At 34.0% G+C, this 24,215-nt stretch overlaps 1 protein-coding gene across 1 annotated transcript in view; it reads left to right on the forward strand.

Annotated features, from left to right (window-relative positions):
- The window catches only part of LOC126818931 (uncharacterized), a 148,576-nt gene extending 126,758 nt beyond the window's left edge, over window positions 1–21,818 (forward strand). The window contains exons 6-14 of the mRNA XM_050546628.2: window positions 680–786; window positions 2,551–2,659; window positions 6,664–6,925; window positions 7,367–7,431; window positions 7,769–7,843; window positions 11,321–11,470; window positions 14,663–14,757; window positions 16,170–16,281; window positions 17,072–21,818. Of these exons, the coding sequence (XP_050402585.1) occupies window positions 680–786; window positions 2,551–2,659; window positions 6,664–6,925; window positions 7,367–7,431; window positions 7,769–7,843; window positions 11,321–11,470; window positions 14,663–14,757; window positions 16,170–16,281; window positions 17,072–17,265 (1,169 nt within the window). The 3' untranslated portion in view covers window positions 17,266–21,818. The remainder of the gene's footprint in view (window positions 1–679; window positions 787–2,550; window positions 2,660–6,663; window positions 6,926–7,366; window positions 7,432–7,768; window positions 7,844–11,320; window positions 11,471–14,662; window positions 14,758–16,169; window positions 16,282–17,071) is intronic.
- Window positions 21,819–24,215: the final 2,397 nt, after the last annotated feature.

A 24,215-nucleotide genomic window follows, 5' to 3' on the forward strand; every position in this document is an offset into this window, starting at 1 on the left:
TTTCAATCTTAATAACGCAATTAGGAAATCAAAATTAAAAAAACCCATTTTTTGTGGAAGTTACGACCTCTCAATGTGATTAGTGATCCTACACTTACAACCATTCAGAACTATGGCATCGCAGTATCCGAATCTTGATTTCTTTATTTTCATCACGCATCACAGTATTAGGGATTTCTAGCCGTGGTGTTTTTTATCTTGGAGTTCATGACTTATCTACAATTAGTGAAGAATCAGAGATTTGATTTCATATTTCACCAGAACTGGAATAACATGACGTCCAGACGATTATAATATGTTCAATAAGCGACATCAGTTAAACTGTTCTAACAGAGGTTAGAGGTTATTGTTTATTACGCACACGGATATCATACACAATCTCGAATGTCCACTATATGTATAATAAATGTTGATGCAATAATCTAGATAAAGACGACAATTTTGAAGTCGGCCTATATGAAGAGGCGACAATTTTTAAGCCAGCCTATTCGAAGAGGCCAAGATGAAACAGTTTACTAAAAATCCTTCTCAAAGGCAGTTATGGACTAGAATTTATGGACGGGTGTATATACTCCCAACTATGCCCTCAGTCGACAAAGTAAAACTACCGCAATATAAGCGTTAGAACGACGTATTAGTAGATGCACGTGTGTCTAATCTACTTATATATCTGTTTCAGATTTAAATTTCCAGTGTTATGCCACGTGGCACAATGGTGAGAGGTTTTTATATGGCAAATTTACGAGCCGTTCGATGGTCAGTCGAGAACAGATGTATCGATGCTTTGTAAGTATTTTATTTTCGGTATAAAATGTTTAATTTAGATGGACAGTCCAAGGCAACAATGTATAAAATGTCATAAAATCTACAAATGTAAAATTTTGACGTGGATACAAAATGGACGATACAAAATGAACGAACACTGATGCTGCATTTTGTTACACAACACATTACAGTTTGATTAGATTTGTCAGAGAATAGTGTTTATTAAAGCATCTATTATTTAACATTTTAACAGTACGAATCGCAGATTGTTTTCTTATCGGAATCATTGGTGATTTTAATCTGGTTGTATCACAGATAAAGTTACTCCTCTTGTTTATGTGCTTTCGATATCCGGCCAGATTTCACGGCAAATAATATTTATCTTTTACCCCTTTTAAATATCTTTTACTATGAATTGATTTTGAACCCACCGATTATTTGGTTGAAATCATCGACGTGAACTGTTAAACATGTCGCATGATATTATGGCCAGATTCTCCTGAAAGATTTAACAATTACCACCAATTTTTACACAAATTTTGCGAAACGAAATGTCGGAAGTGTGTGATGTAAAGGAGAGAGTGTGAGAAACCATTATTGTCTGATTTTTACAACTTGAGTGATAAAATAAAACATTTAAAAAACACTGTAGAAGATATTTATAATCGAGTAAGATGTCTTGTGAATTATCTCTTACCGAACACGTACGAGAAGAAAACTTATTCAAGCGTTTGATTGACAACTTAGAAGGTTGATTGTCTGAACAGGAGAAACGCTACTTTAGAGATTGATGAGGCAATAGGTTCAACCCGAGTAACTCACATCTGATGACCTAAGATGTGCGTCTAGCTAACTGTGATTTAATTACCTTATCGTTAGTCTAGCTCATCCAGACTCCCTTTTTCATTATGATAGTATTCAAGTGACTGGCTGGATTTGACTTCACTGCCAATATTGGCGGGAAATGTGGTAGCTTGTTCTGGTAATTGACAGGACAAACTGAACGGGAGAAAAATAGATGTAACGGCAAATATAGAACAGCATCAGTTTTATGATTGATGGAAAATCACGAGACAAATGGCAGGGTCGATTTTTTCTGAAATTCTCATACATAAATGCAAGCTTTCTTAACTTTATTCCTCGGTTAATAAGTCGTGATTGATTGATATTTCCTTCGTTATTTTTGGCGCCTCAGTCCAACATTATAGTTATTACACGTAGTTGTTTATTTTTTGTTTGTGTTTGCTTGTACAGAATTAGGTCAGCCAATCATTTTATATCCGGAATTGTTCAAACACGATCATTTAGAGGTTAATATTTTTTGTAAGTCACAAACTCTTTTATTCATTGGTACTATAAACTACCTACGTATTTCTAGAATTAGGGGGTTGGATGGCCTAATGGTTAGCGCGTGTGCGTTGTATCATAAGGTCTGTCATTGCGCCAACTGGTATGGTTTCGGTCCCCGGTTGTGCGTGACAAAGAGTAGGGTCGCCTATCCCACCTCATGAGTTTTCTCCGGGTCCTCCCCCGGTTTCCTCCTACTGCTAAAGACTCCTACACGCAAGCAAATTATTGAAATAAAATTGAACCATATGCTAGTCCCGAAATGATCTAGATTGTGATTGGTAATCACCATTTCTCTCCTCTCTCGTATTACAAGAAATGAAATAAAATGAGGTTTAATGTTCTACATATTCCAAGAAGGTGTTCATAAAATTTAACAGTCATCGATCACTTTTAAATATTTGATGTAATATATTTGATAATTTTTTCACTTTTCAGATGTTTAGTTTTTGGGGTACACGAGGAGAGATGAGTATGTCAGCCGATGCTTCGTGTCTTGGTTTACAGTCGCCATCTGTGGGTGGTATGACCATGGTTTTACATCATAGTAAGTTATACATTATTCATTTTACTACCGGTATTCTCGTGAATCTGAAACTCCCGATGTGCCATTTTAAGCAATATTAATAACTTACAATCTACAACATACTGAAAGTTGAATCTCTAAAAGGAATATCAGTCCATGTATGTTTCAATGCCGTTCAGTATTTACAAAGTTATGTTAAATGAAAATTTAATTGAACGTAACAAGACGCTTGTTATAGGTAAAGGAGAAACCTGGTGGGCCTAGTTTAAATCCGATTAAATCAAAGCCGGGAGGTATTTTGATCTTGTTTTTAATCAAACGTTAAATAACAAATCTGAGTACATATTTGGTGTGTATTAAGCCTTGAGAAATTTAATATTTGAGCGAAAATGCAAAACGCGCATCAAGACTTTAAAGGAGCTAAGTCTCTAACTCAATATCATCCAAAATCTTCAACATTGAAAACACGATTTATTTGTCAAATTAAATCAACATTCATGTTGTGATCTTACCGGAATAAGATGGGCTTTTGATATCCAATATTTAAGACAAAATAAACATTTTACTATTGGTACATGAATCGTGTACCATAATGCGCTTCAGCCTCAGTTGTATCAAGAGACTCGAGGGACGAGGCTAGACACATTGCACCAAATCAAACGCTAGAAATTTGCACTCGCTTGAGACTCGCTTAAGAAAACGAATTAAACAACTTCCCATTTAACCAGATTGACGGAACTGAAATTTAGTACTACTTACATCTCTATCGTCAATCTACGTTTTTGTTTAAAATCACTATCCAAAGAAAACTAATTCCAGCCCTTAGCTTTTAATAAATATAAACGAGAGCTGCTGTCGCATTGGCCTTTTAATGAAGAAAAACTGATATCGGGTTTTGTAGAAAAATAATGTTTTCTGATTACTTAGACGGGTAGAATCTATAATGGTGGTATATAAATCATGCTATCTGTAAACCTGTATATGGTGGTCTTATAAATCATGCTACCAACATGATATTCTAATCGTGATATAAAGCATCTATATAGATCACGTGATGTATAGTTAATGTAAACTAGATAATAAAACGATGATATATAATACAGCATTCTATTATTGTAGATAATTTCAAATATACTCATATTACTGTTTTCAATCAGATTCAATTCTTCCAGAACAATTTACAATACTATAAACTGTCAATGTTAAACTAGTTCTATACGATATTTAAGGATTTTAAAGGTATTGTTGGGTGTAGGCAATGTATCAGTTTTATATTGGTATTTATTCTTTCTTAATGGATATATTGTGGAAAACGTATGATTCATGTATCCAGTTTAATTAACTTCCGACCATATTTTCGTTTCTTTATCAGTTAATGTGTTTGCGTGTATACTACGGTAAGATAGAAAATACCATATTATGTAAGAGGTTTCTATTCAGTTGATCTGGCCTGGGTTTCATCTAGCCAGTGAACATGCGCGTTGTCTTTAATAGTCAGTGCAGAATGCTCTGCGTGGTTAACAATTTTGTTAACCAATTACAGTGACCTGTAATATACGCCAATTACAGTGACCTGTAATATACGGACAAAGTTTTTTCTTTACGGCTTAAGCCCATTTTTCATGCCTGCAATTTCGCGGCGTTTCCACTGGTTAAATGGAAACGATCCCATAACATTTGTATTAAGACCGACTTTTTCCGCCGGCGAAAACGTGCGCGGAAACGCCACGAAAAAGCATACATTGCAAACGACCCTTAATCAGTGCTAAAATATATCCAAATGGATTATTCAACATTTATTTAAGAAATGAAAATCTAAATATCAAACATAGATTCATTTTCAGGCTTGGTTTCATTCTGATTAAAACTATACCAATCAAAAGAGTGTGTCCAATACACTAAGTGGCATGTGAATTTCGACTTCAGAGGACGGCGAATGTTGCTAATTTTTCAATGCATCATATCTTTGTAAATTGAATGGACTGATATTTCTTTTAGAGAGGAAACTTCACAATTTAGATATCCCAAACAACAAGATTCGTCTCTAAAAGTTACTCACCATGTGCAGCGAATTATATCAGATAATCTTGTTACAAGAGCAATCGATTGAAGGCCAAAAACCAACCTAACAAACAGTCTTCTGATAATAAGCTCGTAAACTGAAGAATATTATGTTGATCTTCAACGTTACGGGAAATTCATTTAGTGAATTTTAATGGTAAATCTACCGTAGAATAAATGGCGTTTAATTACCAACTGTTCACTCAAAACATAATTGAATGCCAGGAAGTGATTTTGATCTCCTTAACTTCGCAAACATTATTATACTAAAAGACGTAAATTTAAACTTTGTTTGCGCGCATTGATTTTCGGAACGCGGGAATAAAGCTAATACATATTCTGCAATCAATTGAACAATTGCTTTGTAGTTGATGTGTTGTCAATTATAAATTATAAATACTGCATTTTCTTCTTTTGATAAATCTGAAAACGTGTATGGTATACATAAATTACATGAAATATTTATTGGAAATTACTTCTGCTGCTGTTATAAAAGATATTAAGTCAAATGAAACTGATGGATCACTTTTCCCCATCCATTTAAAATAAGAATCGGGCTACTTAAAATTCCTGGATATTCTGTTAGGCGATGACATGCCAATCTTCTCGATGCATTCCTGACTTAATATGAAAGACATACATCTTAAAATTAGTGTGATTACAGATCTGGCCAATTTCTGTAAAGCAGGGAATTTGCGTAAAACTGAATGGAGATGGCAATTTACTGTAAACGTCAATCTATCTATCTGGGCATTTATGGAAATTTTAACGAGGTTCTGTAATAAACGCAAGATGATTGAAGCAATTATTGGTCTTTATCTAAGAAACATATGTTTACCTTACAAATTGGCCTGCTTAATTCTTACACAGGCTAGAAAAATGTTCATCTTTTAAAGCTACTCAAAGCTATTCTCTGGGATAACTCTAAGCCTTGGGCAATTTTATAATTTATCTCTCTCGGTCTGGATACAGTAGCACAGCATGTATCGACAAATTATGGCTTTCATTAACCATCACTATATAAGTCATGTGATGTATATTTAATTGATTATATAAAAGCATTACTAGAATGAAATGAAATGAACCTACTTTCTGTACCAACTGGGCTAATTAAAATAGGCATACGCCATGCAGTGTGCTATGAGGGAAATGTTTTATATTTTTAATCGATTATATAAAAGCATTAGGCCTACTAGAATGAAGTGAGATGGAATGGAGTTAAACTTCCTACTTATCTGCACCGACTGGGCTAATGAAGATAGGCATGCGCCATGTAGTGTATTATGGGGGGGGGGGATGTTTTGTATGTTTAATCGATTATATCAAAGCATTAGGTCTACTAGAATGAAATGTGTTGGAATGGAGTTAAACTTCCCACTTCTCTGCACCAACTGGGATAATGAAGACGGCCATGTAGTGTGCTGTGTGGATAATGTTGCCCGGATAGCGGTGTTTCTAACCATTCGTTATCCAACCGTTCCTTCTACATGCAAGCCAACGAGCAATACACAAATAGCCCTCGTTTTTTATCCCATTCGAACGACTAGACGTTTATCCTTACCAGCGCCTCATTCTTGCAACAATAACACACAGAGTCTCGGCAGAAAAACCCCGAGGACCTTTTTTGGTCCAGACCGGGATCCCATCTGGAAAGAGCATTATGGATTTAAGAATTGTACTTCTCCTAACAAGCAAAATGATTATACTGATGACGTCATGATGAAAAATAATAACATTTTATTAACACTAAAGATTAGATATATTTAATACATTTGTCATTTCATGTAATTAACGGCTTCCTATTCTCGTTGATAACGTAGGTTTATAGCTTTATTTGATGTTACCCTTTGGCTTCTTTAATTCCAGGTGCAATCCATCGTAATAGTGTAGTAGATTTACAAATAATACCGCATTGTATATTAAAATGTCAATATTATAATGGTGTTTTTAATTATTTTTTGTAGGAGGGGATAGTTGGCCACAACCAGCCTGTTCCTTTCCAAGCTTCTTCACCAAAATTCGGGAATGGCGAGACCTTGCCGGAAAATACCGAATCATAGTCGATAAAGATCGGGAAACATTCCGGCTATTAGATGCCGCCGATCCCATATACGGACATGATGTACAAACTGAAACTCGACTTAGTATCCGATGTATCGATATACCAACGAATATGGCGGGAAAGGAGATCATGAATATACTGACATATACTACTAATGATACATGGTAAGGCTGGCTGATAGAGACTTCATATTCTAATATAACAATGTTTGATATTATAACACTACTGCCACAAGGATCGCCTTTTATATACGGGCGGTCTTTTGGACTTCACGTTGTGTTTCCGTAGACAGCGATCTTTGTAATGTTGTAAAATAAAAGCCCAGATACCAGTATGGTTCTAAACTACTGAGATCAACATGATGTCCGTGTGATTTCTAGCGTGCTTCTAAATTTAAAGCACCACTGTAATTTGCTTTGGGATAGTTTGTTACTTCAACATTCGTGGCTTAAATAAGCTCGCGACTTGTTCGCCTTGTACGGGTGACAGGACTAGCGTGCGACAAGTAATCTAATTCATTTTCAAGAAATCATTTTAACTCTCTAACCATATTTAGTATTGGGCACATGCCAACAAATTTAATAAACTGCTTTGATCCATTTCAGTGTTTCTGAGTACCAATGTGTAAGAGTAGTACGCCACAGTCATTCAGTTGTAGAATTGATGTTCGGTAAGTATTAAAGTCTATAGTTATTTGCTTTACTCATCTTCATCAAATATAAGTGTATACTTTATGAAATGTTTGAGGATTTTATTATTACTATTTGACGAAATCGGTACAACTTCTCTTACAAATAATGGAGTCACATGGTTTTTGAAGTGATATTTTTAGTAACTTAAATGATCTTTCTCTAGTAAGAAAATGGTATTACGACATATTCAAGTAAACCCCTCTCTTGAATTACAAGTGCCACTTAGTATGCCAAATCAAACAGTCAATTCTTATACACTTTAAGAGTTCGTTTAATCTGATATTTAAATTGTGTTTTATTTTGTTAAATTAACAGGTACCACACAAGTCGATCAGTTTACAAAATGTCATGATCACCATTTTAGACAATCTGTGAAACATGTCCTAATACGTAAGTTATATATTCTTATAATATATGTATGTATTTTTGAAAGATTTTCTAACAGCTGTCTATAAACTGCATTCGGGACAAGCTTTAAATTTGTTCAGCTATAGCTTACAATTTTAAAACGTAAATCGAATAGATTTTCAATTTTGCAGAGAGGGATTATTTCAGTGACATTTCTACATCGATTAAAGACGGGAATAATCGCGTTTCTTTTGCTGGGTCTCAAATAAGACGTTTAATCCATCTTTATCCAGCCCACGGATTTGGGTACAGATAATACGTAATAAATGATTTGACAACCGATCACAGTTTTCAACTAAGCCAGTTTTACATTTAGCTAAATCTGTTATTTCTAGCCCACTCTTTCCCAGAGCTTTAAACTCAATTTTGTATCACCTTAAATCCACCATGACAATATACCCCTGGCCCACCCACAATCACAATTTACACAAAATGATTAATGTTTTATTTCTTTAATACCTCTTCTAAAAAGAAAAGTATTTTATTTTCACAACTTTAACAAAAATAAAAATGTAATACTTTGAAAGGGCGAATTGAATGTCAAATACGTCTACACGGTTGGTAATGCATTTTCTTTCTTGTTATTTATGCAAGTATATATCGTAATGAGATTTATTTCTTATATCTAAATGTCATTTTGCAGGTGTAGATGAACATTGTTATAGAAGAATACAATACGATTTTTTAAGTTAAACATTAACAACTTCCTTATTAGTTCTTCCAGACAAATATATAACTTAGTTTGAAAAATAATCTGCACACTAGCGCTGCTCACTGGGGGTTACCGTCCGCTTTAACCTTGAACTAATACCGCAGACAAAAGTGTGGTTAGGGTACAGAACAGTAGCGAACATATCAGATTGACTTTTGGAATCCCAAATGTGACATTTCATTCCCCACAATCCCGTATGGAGGACGGGCTGTACTTGTAGTGCTAACATGATGATCTTAGTGTTCAATCCTAAAGACCGAACAGCCACCGTTTTCCGCAAATCGTTTCTACACAGTACGCACTGCTGCATGAAACTTTTTGAATCATACGGGCAGACGTTTGACTGTTCCCAGCAGACTTTACGCCATGATACATTAACCCGTTAACCCTTTTAGACAGATATTTAACTGCTGAAGACGTGTTTATTCTGGTGTGAATTAGTTGCCATATTTTCCTCCATTTCTAACGACATTCTCAACTTCTCCTTTAATCCAACTTCCATAAACACACACGTGGCTTGCATATCAATTCTATAGTCTTTATTATCAGGACCTAAAATACTGCTAGTAACACACGATGAGAATGAGACATAGGTGTTCGTGACTATTACCAGAACATGCATTTCGAATTTTGATTGTGCCCGCAATGTACACACATTTCCTGGCATGCAAACTATAAATGTTTGATAGTTGTTACTCTATATAAGGCAAGCACGTGTGTGTTTATTTTTATAAGACCATTATAATACCAGTCTTTAGCCAACATGTGATCTAGATATATATGGAAGTAAACACGTGGTCTACAGGAAGTCTCTTAAAGTGAGATGAATCACAAGGGTTTGCTAAACCAAAACCTCATATCACTCAATATCAACAAACTCAAAATTTAAACCAATATTTCATAAAATTCATTTATCTCTAGAACGGAAATTAAACCGCAAGATCACAGAACATGCCCAAGAACTAGTAATACAATAACAAAAAGCTTTTATGTTAAGATTAAACAATTCAATTCACAAAACATCCTCTGACAATATTAAAACTGTTTCAAACAATAATTCAGAGCGGCCATAGTGGAAACAAAGATTAATTCATTTCTGAACATCGCTTTGAACACCCAGTTCATAGGTTCATGGTTGTGCAGGCATTTTCAATAAGGAACTAGTGATATATCTAGGGATTTACCAGTCTTATTCAAACTCTAACAAAGAAAATCGTGTAGTCCTTTGGGTGTACACAAACTCTAGATCCTGTATATACAATTGCAACGTTAAAGATCGCTTGTAAGAAATAGAAATAAGGGTAAGCCATATCGTCACTGTCTGAGCAAAAGTCCCGCAACATACACTGATTGGCGTATGCCCGTATTTGGTCTTTATTATCCCGGTTGTAGGACTTTAAGCCGCCTTTCAGTTGATCGCAACTGTATTAAAATAAAATTCAATGACTTTTCTCAGATCTGAAAATTAAAGAGTGTTGTGCATGGTTTGGGATTTGGGCACTTTTTCTACGACACGTGATACGCCTCTTTTAGGCATTTAACATTGATATCGTTAGATGATAATAACACGTATCCATAATATTTTTGCCCCAAATTTCTATGTAAATTGGTCATAAAACAAGTACATATAAAATGTTACTTAGGTTTTTATTTTCCTGATTGATCTCGCACGAGTATTTTACATCGTTTTTTTTTCATATGTCCCTAAAGCATTCCATAATTTGTATCTTAACTTTGAAAGCCAAGTCAGAAAACATCACTCAGGAAGGAGGACCATTACTCAAAAAAAATATATAACATCCCAGTTTAGTAACACATCAAATTATAGAACGCATCAAAGCTGCTTAACGAAACGTGAAAATACTAGGTATAAAAACATAGATAAAATAGACGCTGTGATATTATAGACGTAACGACACCCTAGCTAATGATTTCTGATTTATCCGCCTCGATAGTTGTTTAATACAGCGATTAATTACTTACTTGTAATGGTGATCATCATCTTGACTCGACGCATTAATGCTTTTTTGTAGGCTGCAACAAGAAATTAATGCGATTACATTATATTAGTGCTAATATATTAAGCATAATACCTTCAGACAAAACCAAAGAGAGACCAAACTATCAAAGAATTGGATTCATATTTCAGGACAAGATTATGAAATTGTAGTGAAAAAAGTTTATCGAAAAAATCTCTCGGGCAATGGGCATGTCATGGTGGAAGCGGAAGATTTGCCATGGTCTTAATAAACGACATCCAGAAACAACACGAGGAACTAGGTCTCGCCTTGTACATGTAGTTTAGTAAACATTCTGCTTTTTGGTCACTTAGAATAAATCGCAATATTTTCATTTGTTAGTGGTCACCCTATTTATACGGCTATAGACTGAAGTGAAGATGCCTTTCACTAATGTATCTGGTTAGATCTGGAATTGTTCACATATTTATAATTGTTTATATGAAATTTGAGGTTTAGCAGGAAGTCTGTGTTCAATAAACAACGATTACGTGGTTTTATACTTGTGTAAATATATCAACACTAACATTTAGTGGATCATCTTCGTGCGACAGGAATATCAAAAATAGCGTAGCATCTTCCTGTGACTGAAAAATAAACGCCATTTAATGAGTTCAATCACACAATAATCAAAATTAAAAATATCTATTAGAATAATAGTTAGCTGGCGGTCATGATCAAATCTTTTAAAGGATTGCCATTGTATGATATTTATTTCTATATTTTCAGCTCATGGAAGCCGACCTAGTCCGTGTCCATTCCCTGGAAGTTATGCTTACGTTGATAAAATGTCTGACTGTGGTGGTAGAATCAGTATTGGGTGTGGAAATGATGCGCAGATGATTGTAGAATCATCCTGTCCTTCTGGTCATCAATCAGGTAAGCATTAATCTAGTTCTTATCTATATATATTCCTCTTTAAAGTTGCAATTTCATATTTTTACGTTATATTTTTAAAATTTATTAAAATAGAGCCTTAAAATAGATGTTATCTATAAACAGTCCTACCTTGTTAAAGAATAATCCTATAAATCCTATAATTCACTATTGTCAGTTGAGAAATTGGCAAAAATATCATTTTCCTCTTCAAATTCAAACGTTTGAAAAAAGCTACTCCATGGTGGAGAATAGAAAACAAGGGAGGTAATTGGGAGGTAATTGTGTTATTATTTCCGGTGTAAATGAGTTTTAAGTGTGAGAATGACACCTATGATCGTATAATAGTGAGTTGACAACCTATTGAGCAAAAGACATAGAAATAATTATGTTTTGACCTTAAAAAATATGAAATTGTAACTTTAAAGATCAATCACAATTTCACACCCATTTGTAAAACACATTGTTTTACTCTTTGTACGTTGTATCCTGGTTCGCCTATTAAAAAATGTTTGACGAATTCATCCAGTGATTAACTGATTCGCCCGCTGGTGTAACGGTTCGTCAAATGGTTCTTCTACTGGTTTACTTATTGGTCCATTGGTTAATGGTTTCGTCTATTACTTAACTAACTCGTCCATACAGTTGCACATTCACCAGTGCGATTACCAAATGCATTCAACTACAAGATATATCGAAATTCAATACCTTCAAATGATGTACAATGAGCATTCTTCGAAGTAATGTGTTGTTTTGGAATTTAACATAATTACACCGACATGAATTTTAAGTTAAAATTTGCAGATAATGATTATTATCATAAGTTTGTAACTTTGGCTATCAGTGGGATCCGGTGCGTGTGGTCTTCTATCTAAAGAACTGTAAGCAATTCATCACCACACTTCCTTTCACTATAAATCTATATGAAACCTGACAACAACCGTACATCTTATAGTCAATGGTTTTATAATAGAGGAAGGTAAATCGTATACATACATACGATCTTTTGCAATGTATATATCGTTACTTATATTCTACAGATTTACACCCAAGGGTCAACATATACTCGTGTTAGGTCGCTGTGATAAAGGTGTATAATTATATTATGAATAGCGCCGACGGTTTATCATTTGTAGTTTCGTACGACTGGCAGGATATGCTTACTGTTTCAATAACACCTAATACCACTTCTCAAATGTGGATAGTTCACAAAGCTAATATTTTAATTAGGATTTTGCGTATAATAATATTCCCTTTTTTATTGCACGATGTAATGGCAAACGCGTTTATTTTTTCATAAATATTTCCATTATCTAATGTAGCACGTGCTCTATATTGCCCTAATGAATTCCATATATCATGAAATTAGGGTGTGTCTTGCAAAATATTTGATTCCTGGTTTTAACACGACCGAAACCTTTTTGACATGGGTATTTAGTATAAACAAGATACGTATATCGGTAAAACACAAGGGTTTAAGTTGTTACAAGATAGCGATGAGAGTTTGTAGATACGTATCTTAAAGACTAGTAGGGTTAAAGATGTTTGAAGGCGGCGATGAGTATGTGTAAGATACGTATCTTTAAGACTAAGGTTAAAGTTGTTTGAAGGTGGCGATGATAGATGTGTTTAAAATGATATGTTTAACAATTGATATAACCTTTTATATAACATATGTTCACCACACCACATCCTTAAACTCATATACATATCCTAAATATCCAGACACAAACACATAAGATAATACGTTTCTGTATTGGCGTGTGATAATCCCAAAGGTATGAACGATGGGTTACAGCATTGTTGATAACATCTTCAAATGAAAGGGTCATTTGAATTCTCTTTATTGAACCCTTACAGTTATGAGCTAACAATTCTGTTTTCGCTACCGAGCATAGGGTGTCCGCCAATAAATGCTTTTAATATAAAAAAAAACTGATTCGTTTGCACGAGTTACGTTCAATCTCAACGACTACACGCTTTTTGCTTGCCAAGCTCGCCATCCTGTGCCACTGGAAAACTGTGTTGGAAAACCCAAGGAACTTTCGCGGACAGTCTGTGACCTGGTTAGTGAGCCAACCCCATGTTCATGCAGTCACAACTTGCTTAAAAACCCCAACACTATAAAACGAAATGAACGAGGTTTAACGTCCTACTTTGTTGCACGGACAAAACAGTATAAAAGTGATAAGGAGATGGTATTGTGGCGAATTTAAATCAGTGGGGGGTTAATTGACAACACTAAACAACAAATATCTCGCCCACTTGAGCTTATTTGAAGCTATTTACGAGCCTATTATAAAAAATGTAATATATAGTGCTATCCTAATGGGTATTCTGATATGGTTTCCATAAATATATCAGATAGTATAATAGTGTTTTTTACACGAAAAATTATTTCGAAAAGTAAGAAATCAGTGTAATAATGCGTGGTTCGTAGCATTCCAATGTTCACGAGAAAAAGTATTCTTAGATATTTCAAAAGACATCCCCTGGCTCGTATTTGATCCGCTCAAGTCCCAGCCATTAGCATGAAATTTTAACATGTCCAGGTTAGAATAGCGGAGCATTACATATCCCCATTAATGTCATTTCATTTTAAGAAAAATCTTATACAAACGCTGGGAGATTACGTGCAGATGAGCGACACGTTAAGGTATGTTTCTTATATATAGAGAGACAGGAATGTTTGATCTTCATTTATAATTTACATACAGCAAATGATTTCCTACGCGCGTTTATAAAAGAAATGTCAGATTTTTATAGTTACAATACTTACCATTTGATGTGAAATATTAAAAAAACATGATATTGTTTTCGAAATATGTAACAAATACAACGAACGTTTTATTAATCATGTATTCTTAAATAAAATAAAAACACCCTCTACTTTCTAAACTTAAATGTCTATCGAATCTACCATATGTGGTCTGAGATCCCGGTGTTGGACGAGAAAGTTCCTCGGAATATTCCTGTCTGGTTTCGCCTTGTCAGTGGGGCAGGACGGGGCCCATGGCCCGAAAACGAGGTCCAGTCGTGTAGAATAACCCTTGACAGTTGGAAATCCGTGAAGAACCGCTTGGCGTATTCCCGTCCGCTTTAGCCCGATTGGTGCGGAAGACTATGACGTTAAACCTCATTTCATTTCATTTTTGTCGATGCATCAATTTATAATTTCGTGATTTTCTTTTGCAGTGGAAATTTTACAGTGTTACTATAACTGGACTGTTCGAGAATCAATGTTTACTATAGCCGGTAGACCGGGTGATTTACGCCAGACTGACTGTTTGGTAAGTTCTTATCAAATGTGTTTTGTTTTTAGATCTTTGTATGTTTAAACGAGCTATACCGAGCACAGAGAGAAGATATTGATTAGTAACATGGTGAAATATCAGAACGTTTTCAAATTTGAATAGAGGGTAATCTTTAGGCGCTAGGACGATTTGTAGCATATCTGAGACAGTTAAGCAAGATGGTTCCGAGGTGACCATGGCCAGGTGAATCAAAGTAATAGTTGCTGGCCTGGCATATTAATAACACTGGGGTCCGTTTCATAATGCGTATGTAAAATTACGCACACATAAATTCAATAGATTTGTATTGTAAAAATGTTCGATTTACCTATAAGCAAATTTTACGTATGGCGCTTTGTCGAAGAAGAATGTGAACTGGGAATAGTTTCCTCACGATTGTTTAGATATAGAATTCACAGATGGAGTAATATTAATGTTTATTATGCTGTTTAGAAGAGAAAATTTCAAGATTTGACATGATTGTTCATGTTGCAGCAGATGTTAACATGTTCCGTTTATCAGTTTACGTGTATATTATTTTATAGGCAAAAACATCTTTAGAACATGTAAACAAATGGAAACAGCCACCCAAGATGGCGATCTATGTCATTGTTATCTGCTACTGGTTCTAGCTTGGTTGGAAACAAATGTTTCGTTAGTCTTAAATATACAATCAAGGATAACAGCACAGCACAACATAGAAAGAGCAAACAATATAGAAGAACATACTCTCTTTTTTGTTTCCTGCTATAAGAAATATGTCATAACATTTTCTGCAAACTATGACTTTTATATTCACCAAAATGATCTGACCCTAGTCCTGGCCCAGGTACTGGATATAATGTGCCCAATTCGTTAATTCAGTGTTGGCGTTAGAAAGTATCGATTGAAAATTGAGTAAAACTTAGTGTGGGTGTAAATAGTTCTTTGTCTCTTTGGATCGCGTATCAGCCTAGATATTCAGAATCAAAACACACTTTTATGGATAACAATTACTATGGTTTATTTCAACGCGACGTTTCAACAAGGTTTCACAAGTCGTTTTCAAGCATCTATTTGTGTATATGCTTGATAACGACTTGTGAAAGCTTGTTGAAACGTCGCTGTGAAATAAACCATAGAAATTGTTATCCATGAAAGTGTATTTTTGATTATGTTCCAATTACTAAATGTCATTCAAAGAATACAGCCTGGATTGTGTAAATGTAATATTCCATAAGAAAGTATGTATAATAGTTTTGATGTCGTAGTCCACTATCATCGTTAGCATGTAGGCAAGGGATTGAAGTTTGAGTAAAACTTCCGTTGAGCAAAAATGTTTTATGACACCGGAACGTTGATATACCGTAATTATGTTATTACCTCTGGGTTCAACTATATCACACCTGTATCTTTCTCTCTTTCTACAGGTATTAAAGAAATCAACGGAAGGATTCCTAATACAAGCCGAAGAAGAGTGTGGTGGTGGGAAACTGAGAATAATGAATAAATCTATAAATTATATTATTACGTCACCAGCAGGTACGTTAACTCTCTGTATTCTATACACATATTTAATATGCTGGTGTAGTTATAAAATATAGTAAGAATGTCATGGTGTAAATAAAACAAGAAAAGCTCTCACATTTTCTTATTAATAAATCTGTATTTAAATAAACAACAACATGCATAATTGTAGACCCACACGTAAAACTACAATATAAGTAATGACCAAGAAATATAACATTTTAGACCCACACGTGAAACTACAATATAAGTAATGACCAAGAAAATAACATTTTAGACTTAAACTGCATGATAAATTAAACAAGGTAAATATTACACTGTGTCGCAGTGTTGATTCCTCCCACCCGGTCCGATAAAAGCCGCGGCCATCCATTCATCAAGGTACAATTACTACATAATGGCGGCTACCTTAAAATTTGTAGAATGGATGCTGAGCTTTACTTACTTGGCAACAAATATATCGTACCGATGATTTGGTTACGTTATTTTTGTGGAAATTTACGATTTCCATATAGGATGCAACACGTTGGAATGAATTAGTAAGAGAAAACAGAGAACATGTAAATCCATTTACATCTATACTAAAGACTCATTTGTTTAAAGTAGACAATCATATCCATTGAGTCACGTGTGTAGCGATGTGTAAATAGTCTTGAACAACGCTAAGAAATAACTTGTGTTATAATGAAGCACTTTAGAAATGAAATTGCAATTATAATGAGATCTCAGTCTTTGAAGTATCCATTCATGTATGCATGTATTATTACTATTATTTTTTATATTGTATGTTTGTTTTTAATTTTAGAACAATGTCAAGTAGAAGAAATAGTTTATAAAAGTACAGAAAGTACAGAGGGCGCCGTTGTGAAGAGTACGCTTATAAAGAGCATACAGACACGTAAAGATAACCGTAAAATTATAAACAATGTAGCTGCCGTTAGGTGGAGCTGGTCACTAAGTTTAACTTTAATATTAACACTCATGTTCTTGAACAGGTGATACGAAGTATTATTAATTATATAAAGTGCTCAAGGTATATCATAATAGTTACATAATTCTTCTATTATCTTATTTGAAAAACAAAATTTAAAATCCATGTGAGTGAACGCCCTTGAATTTACTATCGTCCTGTGTACATACATTCCTATATGGGCTAAGACTGGATGAAACCGCCTATTGTAAAAGTGTTGTGAAGGAAATCCGAAACTATTATGATCACGCGATTGTGATGTCACGTGATTACAGTAATGTAGGGTGGTGTTGAATAACGGATGATTTTTAGTGTGAGTTGGTCTGTCACATCGAATAGAATTTGGTTAATAAAGACTAGATCATTGGTTTTAAGTGAACCGGAAGTGAAGTTTAAAGAAGACAAGTTTGTGTATCCAGACGTTTATACTATGTTGACTGTTATTAGAGAATTTATATTGTTAAAACTGAAAATACTAGAGTGCGTGTTTGTACAAATTGATAATAAATAACATAAAACGAGATGGAGGCCGATGTCTGTATAGAACACGTAACGTAATGTGATGTGACGTATTGTGTTCTAAATACAACGTATGTTACGTGAACCGGAAGTAACATGTGTCCCTCGCTTGTCAGATGGGTCTTTGAAGTATTTTATCATTTTATACTACCGAGCCAAGTTTGTGCATATAATGCATGAATTTTAAAGTATTGATTATAAATTGTATTGTTGTGTTGCGTTTTACATATTGAGAAAATTAGATCTGGCTGTACCGACATTTCTGGGGAAAATCTCAGTCTATTGCTTCAATTTTTACTAAAGTCATCATTACACTCCGTATTGTAGAATTACAAAATATTAGTATTAACTAATAATCATATACGTAGCTAAAGTGGTAAATTCCGTGGTTATATTTTAATTAATTTATTATTTTCTTATTACCATACAATAATGTCGGTTTAGCCAGAAGTAACTACATTATACATTTAATAATAATAATATTATCTACAGTATTGTTTTGTCTTTATATTTTGTTGTGTTATCATTTATCGGTGGGTAATTAACCAGTGTGTTTTCTAAAATAAGATAATAGTGTTCCCTATTTTTTCTGAAACAACGTTTAAATAAATAGCTCATCAACAAGTCCCAATATTAATTCAAAATGGCAGGAGCAGTGTGGGGTTGTTGGTGACATCAGGTCAGAAATGTTTAAAATTATTACAGATCCAAGAAAGGCTAATGTTATATCTTTATCTGAAGACTTGTCAATGCTAAAAAAAAGTAATAGGCTTATGATACCCTTTAATTTTTAGTCTATGATTGCCCAAAATGTCTGTTTGTTAGGCACAGCCAGAGTCATATATTATGACACTGGGTAGGCCTACAGTATCTATATCTTCATAATAAACTTACATGGCGCCATCTAACGAGCATCTTCGTCACCAACCCCACGCCGTCTCCACCCAGTATACCATATTCATGTGTTGATAATTATGTTTGGTGCCTTTGATATATTTGGTATAAATTGTAAATAGCTTCCTGCACGACTAGCTATAAATACATAACATTAGTATTTTATAATTTTACTGCACCATTAAACACTTTCAACATCCCATGTCATATTGCCCTCTACTTTTTGGAAGCCAGATACGGTCAGTAGGCGGATTGTGTTTACTTTTACCGGTTTAAATGTAGTTTTACCACCGGAAATATCCACCAGATAATCGAGGTTACGTTTCCATAATTAGAGGTCAGGGACTTTATTTACGAAAACTTAAGCTAGGAGATTCGAAGGTTACGACATTTTCATTGGCAGTGTGTTAAATCCTAGTGCATATTTGAGCTTTAGGCCAAATGAAAAGGCTGTCTATAAATTAAGATATTTTAGTTTAAGTTTTCGTGACTAAGCCCCGGGATGTTTTTGAACACACCTATAGTCACACAGCAAATTATGAAACAGACATCTTGAATAACAATCCCATGGAAAACGAAAACACTAAGTTTTATATTGATTTGTTTAGTTTAAGTTTTGTGAAAAAAAGTGACAGTCAATGGTCTACGATACTAGAAACAATAGAAAAATAGTTGAACATTGAAAATAATGATTTGACAAAACGGTCTTTTAAAAAACTTTCAGCATTACGCTGCTTGGGAATAATTAGCATTCAGCAGAGAAAAGAAAGGTGGCCACTTGAACCTTTCTGGTAGGGCAAATAATTATCCTGTTACATATTTCTAGGGTATTTTCTATACCTGTTTAAAGACTAAACATTACAAAAGACGTCTATATCCCACGGCAAGTTTCTATATTGTAAAATTCGTTTAAATATATGATATTGAGATATACATATAAATATAATTTAATATATTATTGGGCGTGGTATTGTGAATCATCTTATGTGCATAATTCTGCCGCTCAAGATTCATCAAATGATAAAGCAGAATCCAGCAATATCTAGCAACATTTTCTTATTGACATCTCTTTAAATTGAAACCAGACATGTTTCAGCAGCAAAACTGATCCTATCAAATAACCAGTTATGTAAATCAGTGTTCGGCTCTGTTGTGGTCCCTCTCTTCCTTTACAATTTACAGTGTTAGTCCCAAAATGCATTTTGTATTTTAAGAATTAATTCAAGATCGCGCTAAAATAGACGTGAAAGAAATCTGAAATTACAAAATGCGTTGAACAGGGATTTCTTAAATAATTCCGTGCGAGTATGTTGTGTTATAAGAATTCTTTTTATATTGAAATTTGCTTAACTTACAGTAAAATAATATCGAAGCATGTCCCACTTTCGTATTTAAACATAATAAGATAATATTTATGGTGTGTGAACTAATAAACAATGAATAGTTATATTAATTATTGTTTTATAAACTTGTTACTTTGTTTTTATTTATTTCATTTATATAGCCATGTAAATATCATAATAAATAAATTGACTTTCTATTGAGGATAGTAAAATACAGAAAGAAAAACAAGGAATGCATTTGGAATTGTCTTTTAGCATGTGTGTTACGATTGAATAAACCCTAATCTCTTTAAGCATTAAAATGATCAGGATTTTAGTCTAACCTGTTACAAGAGTACAGATTAGGATGTTATTGAACAATTCAGATTGTATTTTCCCTTTATTAAATAGATATGCATGCGGTTCCAAGGAAAAACTTTAAGTCAGCATTCCTGTTGTGCTGTATTTAATTTTCGGAATTGAATATCAACTTTTTGTAAGTATTTTAACATGTAATAGATGCAGGAAATGACACAAAATTGACCTGATAACGGAACCAGGAAAAATTTTCAAAATGCGTTCTGGTTATTTTTTTCTTTCTAAGTAAGACAATATTGTAAAGATGTATATTTTTTATTTTGTGCTAAGAACTATGTATGGATAATACGTATATATGATGTTTTACAGGTATATGTATATTGTTAAACATGAATAATGGAAAATATTTTCATTTTTATTATTAATATGTATCTTACTTCTTCAGATAATAATAAGTTCCAACGAGTCTTTTAACACACCAGATCAAGCACTATATTTTGACCCAAGTCAAAGGTCGTCTTTTCCTTTAAAGGTTTTTTTTTTCCAAAAATGTTAATTAATGGTAATTAGTTTAGTCTAGAAACATTACAATGTTCATTTTTGATCAAAAATAATTGTAACATTTTAAAAGAAAATGTTCATGAAATAGCTACACGCATTTTAAACAGAATTACATGTTAGACTTTTTACAAAAAGAAAACTTCACTTTAAATTAAAGACAGACAAGACTGTGACGTAGCTATGTTTATTTAAGTATAAGCCAAAGCTGTTAATTTAATGTCGGGTTGGATCCTGAAATTATCATGTCTGGTATCTTAAATAATGCTTGGCATTTTTGCCAAATATATCCTCAATTTAAATGTCAAACTGGTTATTTGAAAGTCCCAGTTTTAAAAAAAAGAAGATGCAGAGATTGAGTGTATGATTATTATACATTGGTTGCTGTTCCTAGGAAGGAATCCTTCGATATAAAGATATTTCCAGGATTTTTAGTCCACTAACATTGCAAATATCGAATAAACATTGGAAACTCTAAGCTCGATTTATAAATATTAAAATATTGTTTCTTCATTAATATTTTGTATTAGGCAATTGTATAAACATTAATATCTTCGGTTCACTATTTTTTAAAAAAGATACAGTCAGATCCCATTATGTCGATTTCGATAAATTCAAGGGACTGGTATATTTCGAAGAATACTTGGTCTGGTCTGTAGAATCGACGTAGTTAACTCGATTATAGCCCTATACCTTTAGTTGATTAATAATGTTGGTTTTCTTTTCAATTAACATTTTGTATTAGCCCAACCGAATTAAAGATTAATATATTTGTCTAAATATTTTGAATAAACATACTGAAAAGCCCTTCACTTAATCCGAATTTATTTAATCGAGTATATATATATATATTTGTAAATATAAGTATGGTGTGTGTGTCTAACTCCATAACATAATGTTTTGTATATTTCTGATTGTCTATAATATATGTACAATGTACAGTCGATGTAAAAAGAGTATATCTTGCAATAAAAATATCAAATATAACATAACGATTATTTTATTACGAAGCTTCGACTTGTAAAAACGCACAAACCATCGCCCCATTTGCATGTTAGTACTATAAGTTATGGATGACGTGCACGAGGCAGTGGACGCTTTAATGTAACACCGGATAACGCGACTGGTATCCTTTATTTTACTTCTGCTTTCCTAGTCATGGTGTATTTGTTGCAAATCAAAAGCGCTCTCAGGGCAATCAAGTTCGGGACTATCTATTCGGTGACCAATCCCATCATCGTTGTCCATTCCACTGGATCATTTTTACACGATGGCGACTCGATGATCACCTTTCGTCACAATAAAACTACAGCCACAAATAACATCTGAGAGAAATATTTAAAATATATGGAAAGGTAAATGTAAAATGTAGACGCGTCAAAAAAAGCATTTTCCCACAAAACATTAATTGTCATTTAACACTTAACATTTGACGTTTTACATTTAACTCTTGCCTTATATTTATTTTGACTTTATCATTACAGGTATTAGGACTTTGTACATTGTACTTTTTACATATAATCAATAGAAAAGACATCGTAGCAGAGCATTTAATATTGGCAGCGATACCCTTCCATAATAGTATGCCATTTTCACGAGGATTGATACACGTGTGTGCACCGGGACCGAGGCGTTTTAAAACTTTAGTTAATTCCTGTGTAGAGTTAGTTCAATGGTAATACGTACCTCGACAATCATATGCGTACAGATACATAAAAATACATTTTGATTGGCCAATAAAGATCATGCAGTTTCATTGACGGAAATATTAGAAAACGGGGTTCGCAAATGGCGGGGTGGGGAAATAGCCACTTTTAATAATCATGCGACACCTTATAGTCGTGCTCATGGTACATAAGATAACGATGATTAGCTGGTGTAGCGTATCACTGTGGTGCATTTTGCGGGATTTAGTGCATGTAATACATAACATGTACCGGGGTTTAACGTTCTACCTTTCCACATCAAAGGGACTATTGAAGAGGGACATTCACCATGTAGTTTGTTATTAGGACAGCTACGCCCGGACAGCGGCGTTTCTGCCTAATCCCTATCTTTTATGTGCATACGGCACTAGATACTGTTTTTAGCAGGCCGCCGGTCCTACACAGCTGGCAAGGGGTAACCAACACATGGATCGAACTCAATACTTACTGGTTAGTAAACTGAGTCCACGTGGCTCCGCAAGTAATACACACAAAGTCATGTAACGTGTAACGATAAAGGCCGATGATTGATCGTCAGTGACGCCTGTCAGATATTAAAAGAGTCTGGAATGGATCTTAAATTCTTTAATACTGGAAACTTATAATAACAATTATCTACATACACTTACAGGACCGCGGATAACCGACTAGTACCTAATGCTACAAAGTCGGATAGACCTAGCATACTAATCATACGAATGACATATACACGAGACAGACCATATTCGCAGTTACTTTCTATCTATATAAGTTTCATAAACAATAAGGGATTATAATAAATTAGCATCTCATTAGCATTACATAACATTCGATCATTGGCTAGTCACCTTTGTAATAGCACACACACAATTAATGATTTAAAAGAATATAATAGTTATTGTCCCTAGGGTTTAAATAAATTCAATTTGAAGGCTTTCACTTTTAAAATTGATAATGTATTATCTTAAATATTCAAGATTTAAATTATAACAAATAACTACTATAACCTGCAAGGTTATAAATTTTGTCGTGACGGGTTTCTGGGATGGGCATTGTCTATTATGTATATATCCAGAATTGCCGTATGGTATAATATTCCGCTCCGGAGACAAATCGGTGACAAAAAATTGAGTTTAAACCAGATAAATGCCAGATCTCTCGGATGTTGTAAGAATGGTTTGCCGGATGCAGGTCAGGCGCTATTATCACATGAATCTTTTTGAATGGTTAAACACAGGAATATTGGTTAGAATGTTAATTAAATATCGACCACTTCATTTATTTATTCTCTAAATTTCTATAAGAACCATTGACCTAATCTATAGCTGAGTCATTGATTTTAAAAATTAGTTCAGAAATAATTGAAAGACTGGACCCTTCTTCTGGCTAGACCAAAGATCATTGTAAAAAGTCGATCACAACTCGTACTAATGAGGCTACTCAGACAAGACTTCATTAGAGAGAAACAAGCCGACAATAGCCTACCTTTAATGATCTTTAATTACAAGGAACTGACAATAGGTATATCTGATACGTAAATGTAGCATATATGTGGATGTGGAGAGAGAGAGAGAGAGAGAGAGAGAGGGGGGCTTCTTGTTTGACGGAATTACTTATTGTTGTCTTTCTTCTGTAGTACTGCCCAAAAGGTCCTACTTGTCTGCCTCGACTAGGCTAATGACG

Source organism: Patella vulgata, chromosome 4 (assembly GCF_932274485.2).
Source record: "Patella vulgata chromosome 4, xgPatVulg1.2, whole genome shotgun sequence".
Classification (NCBI taxonomy): domain Eukaryota; kingdom Metazoa; phylum Mollusca; class Gastropoda; family Patellidae; genus Patella; species Patella vulgata.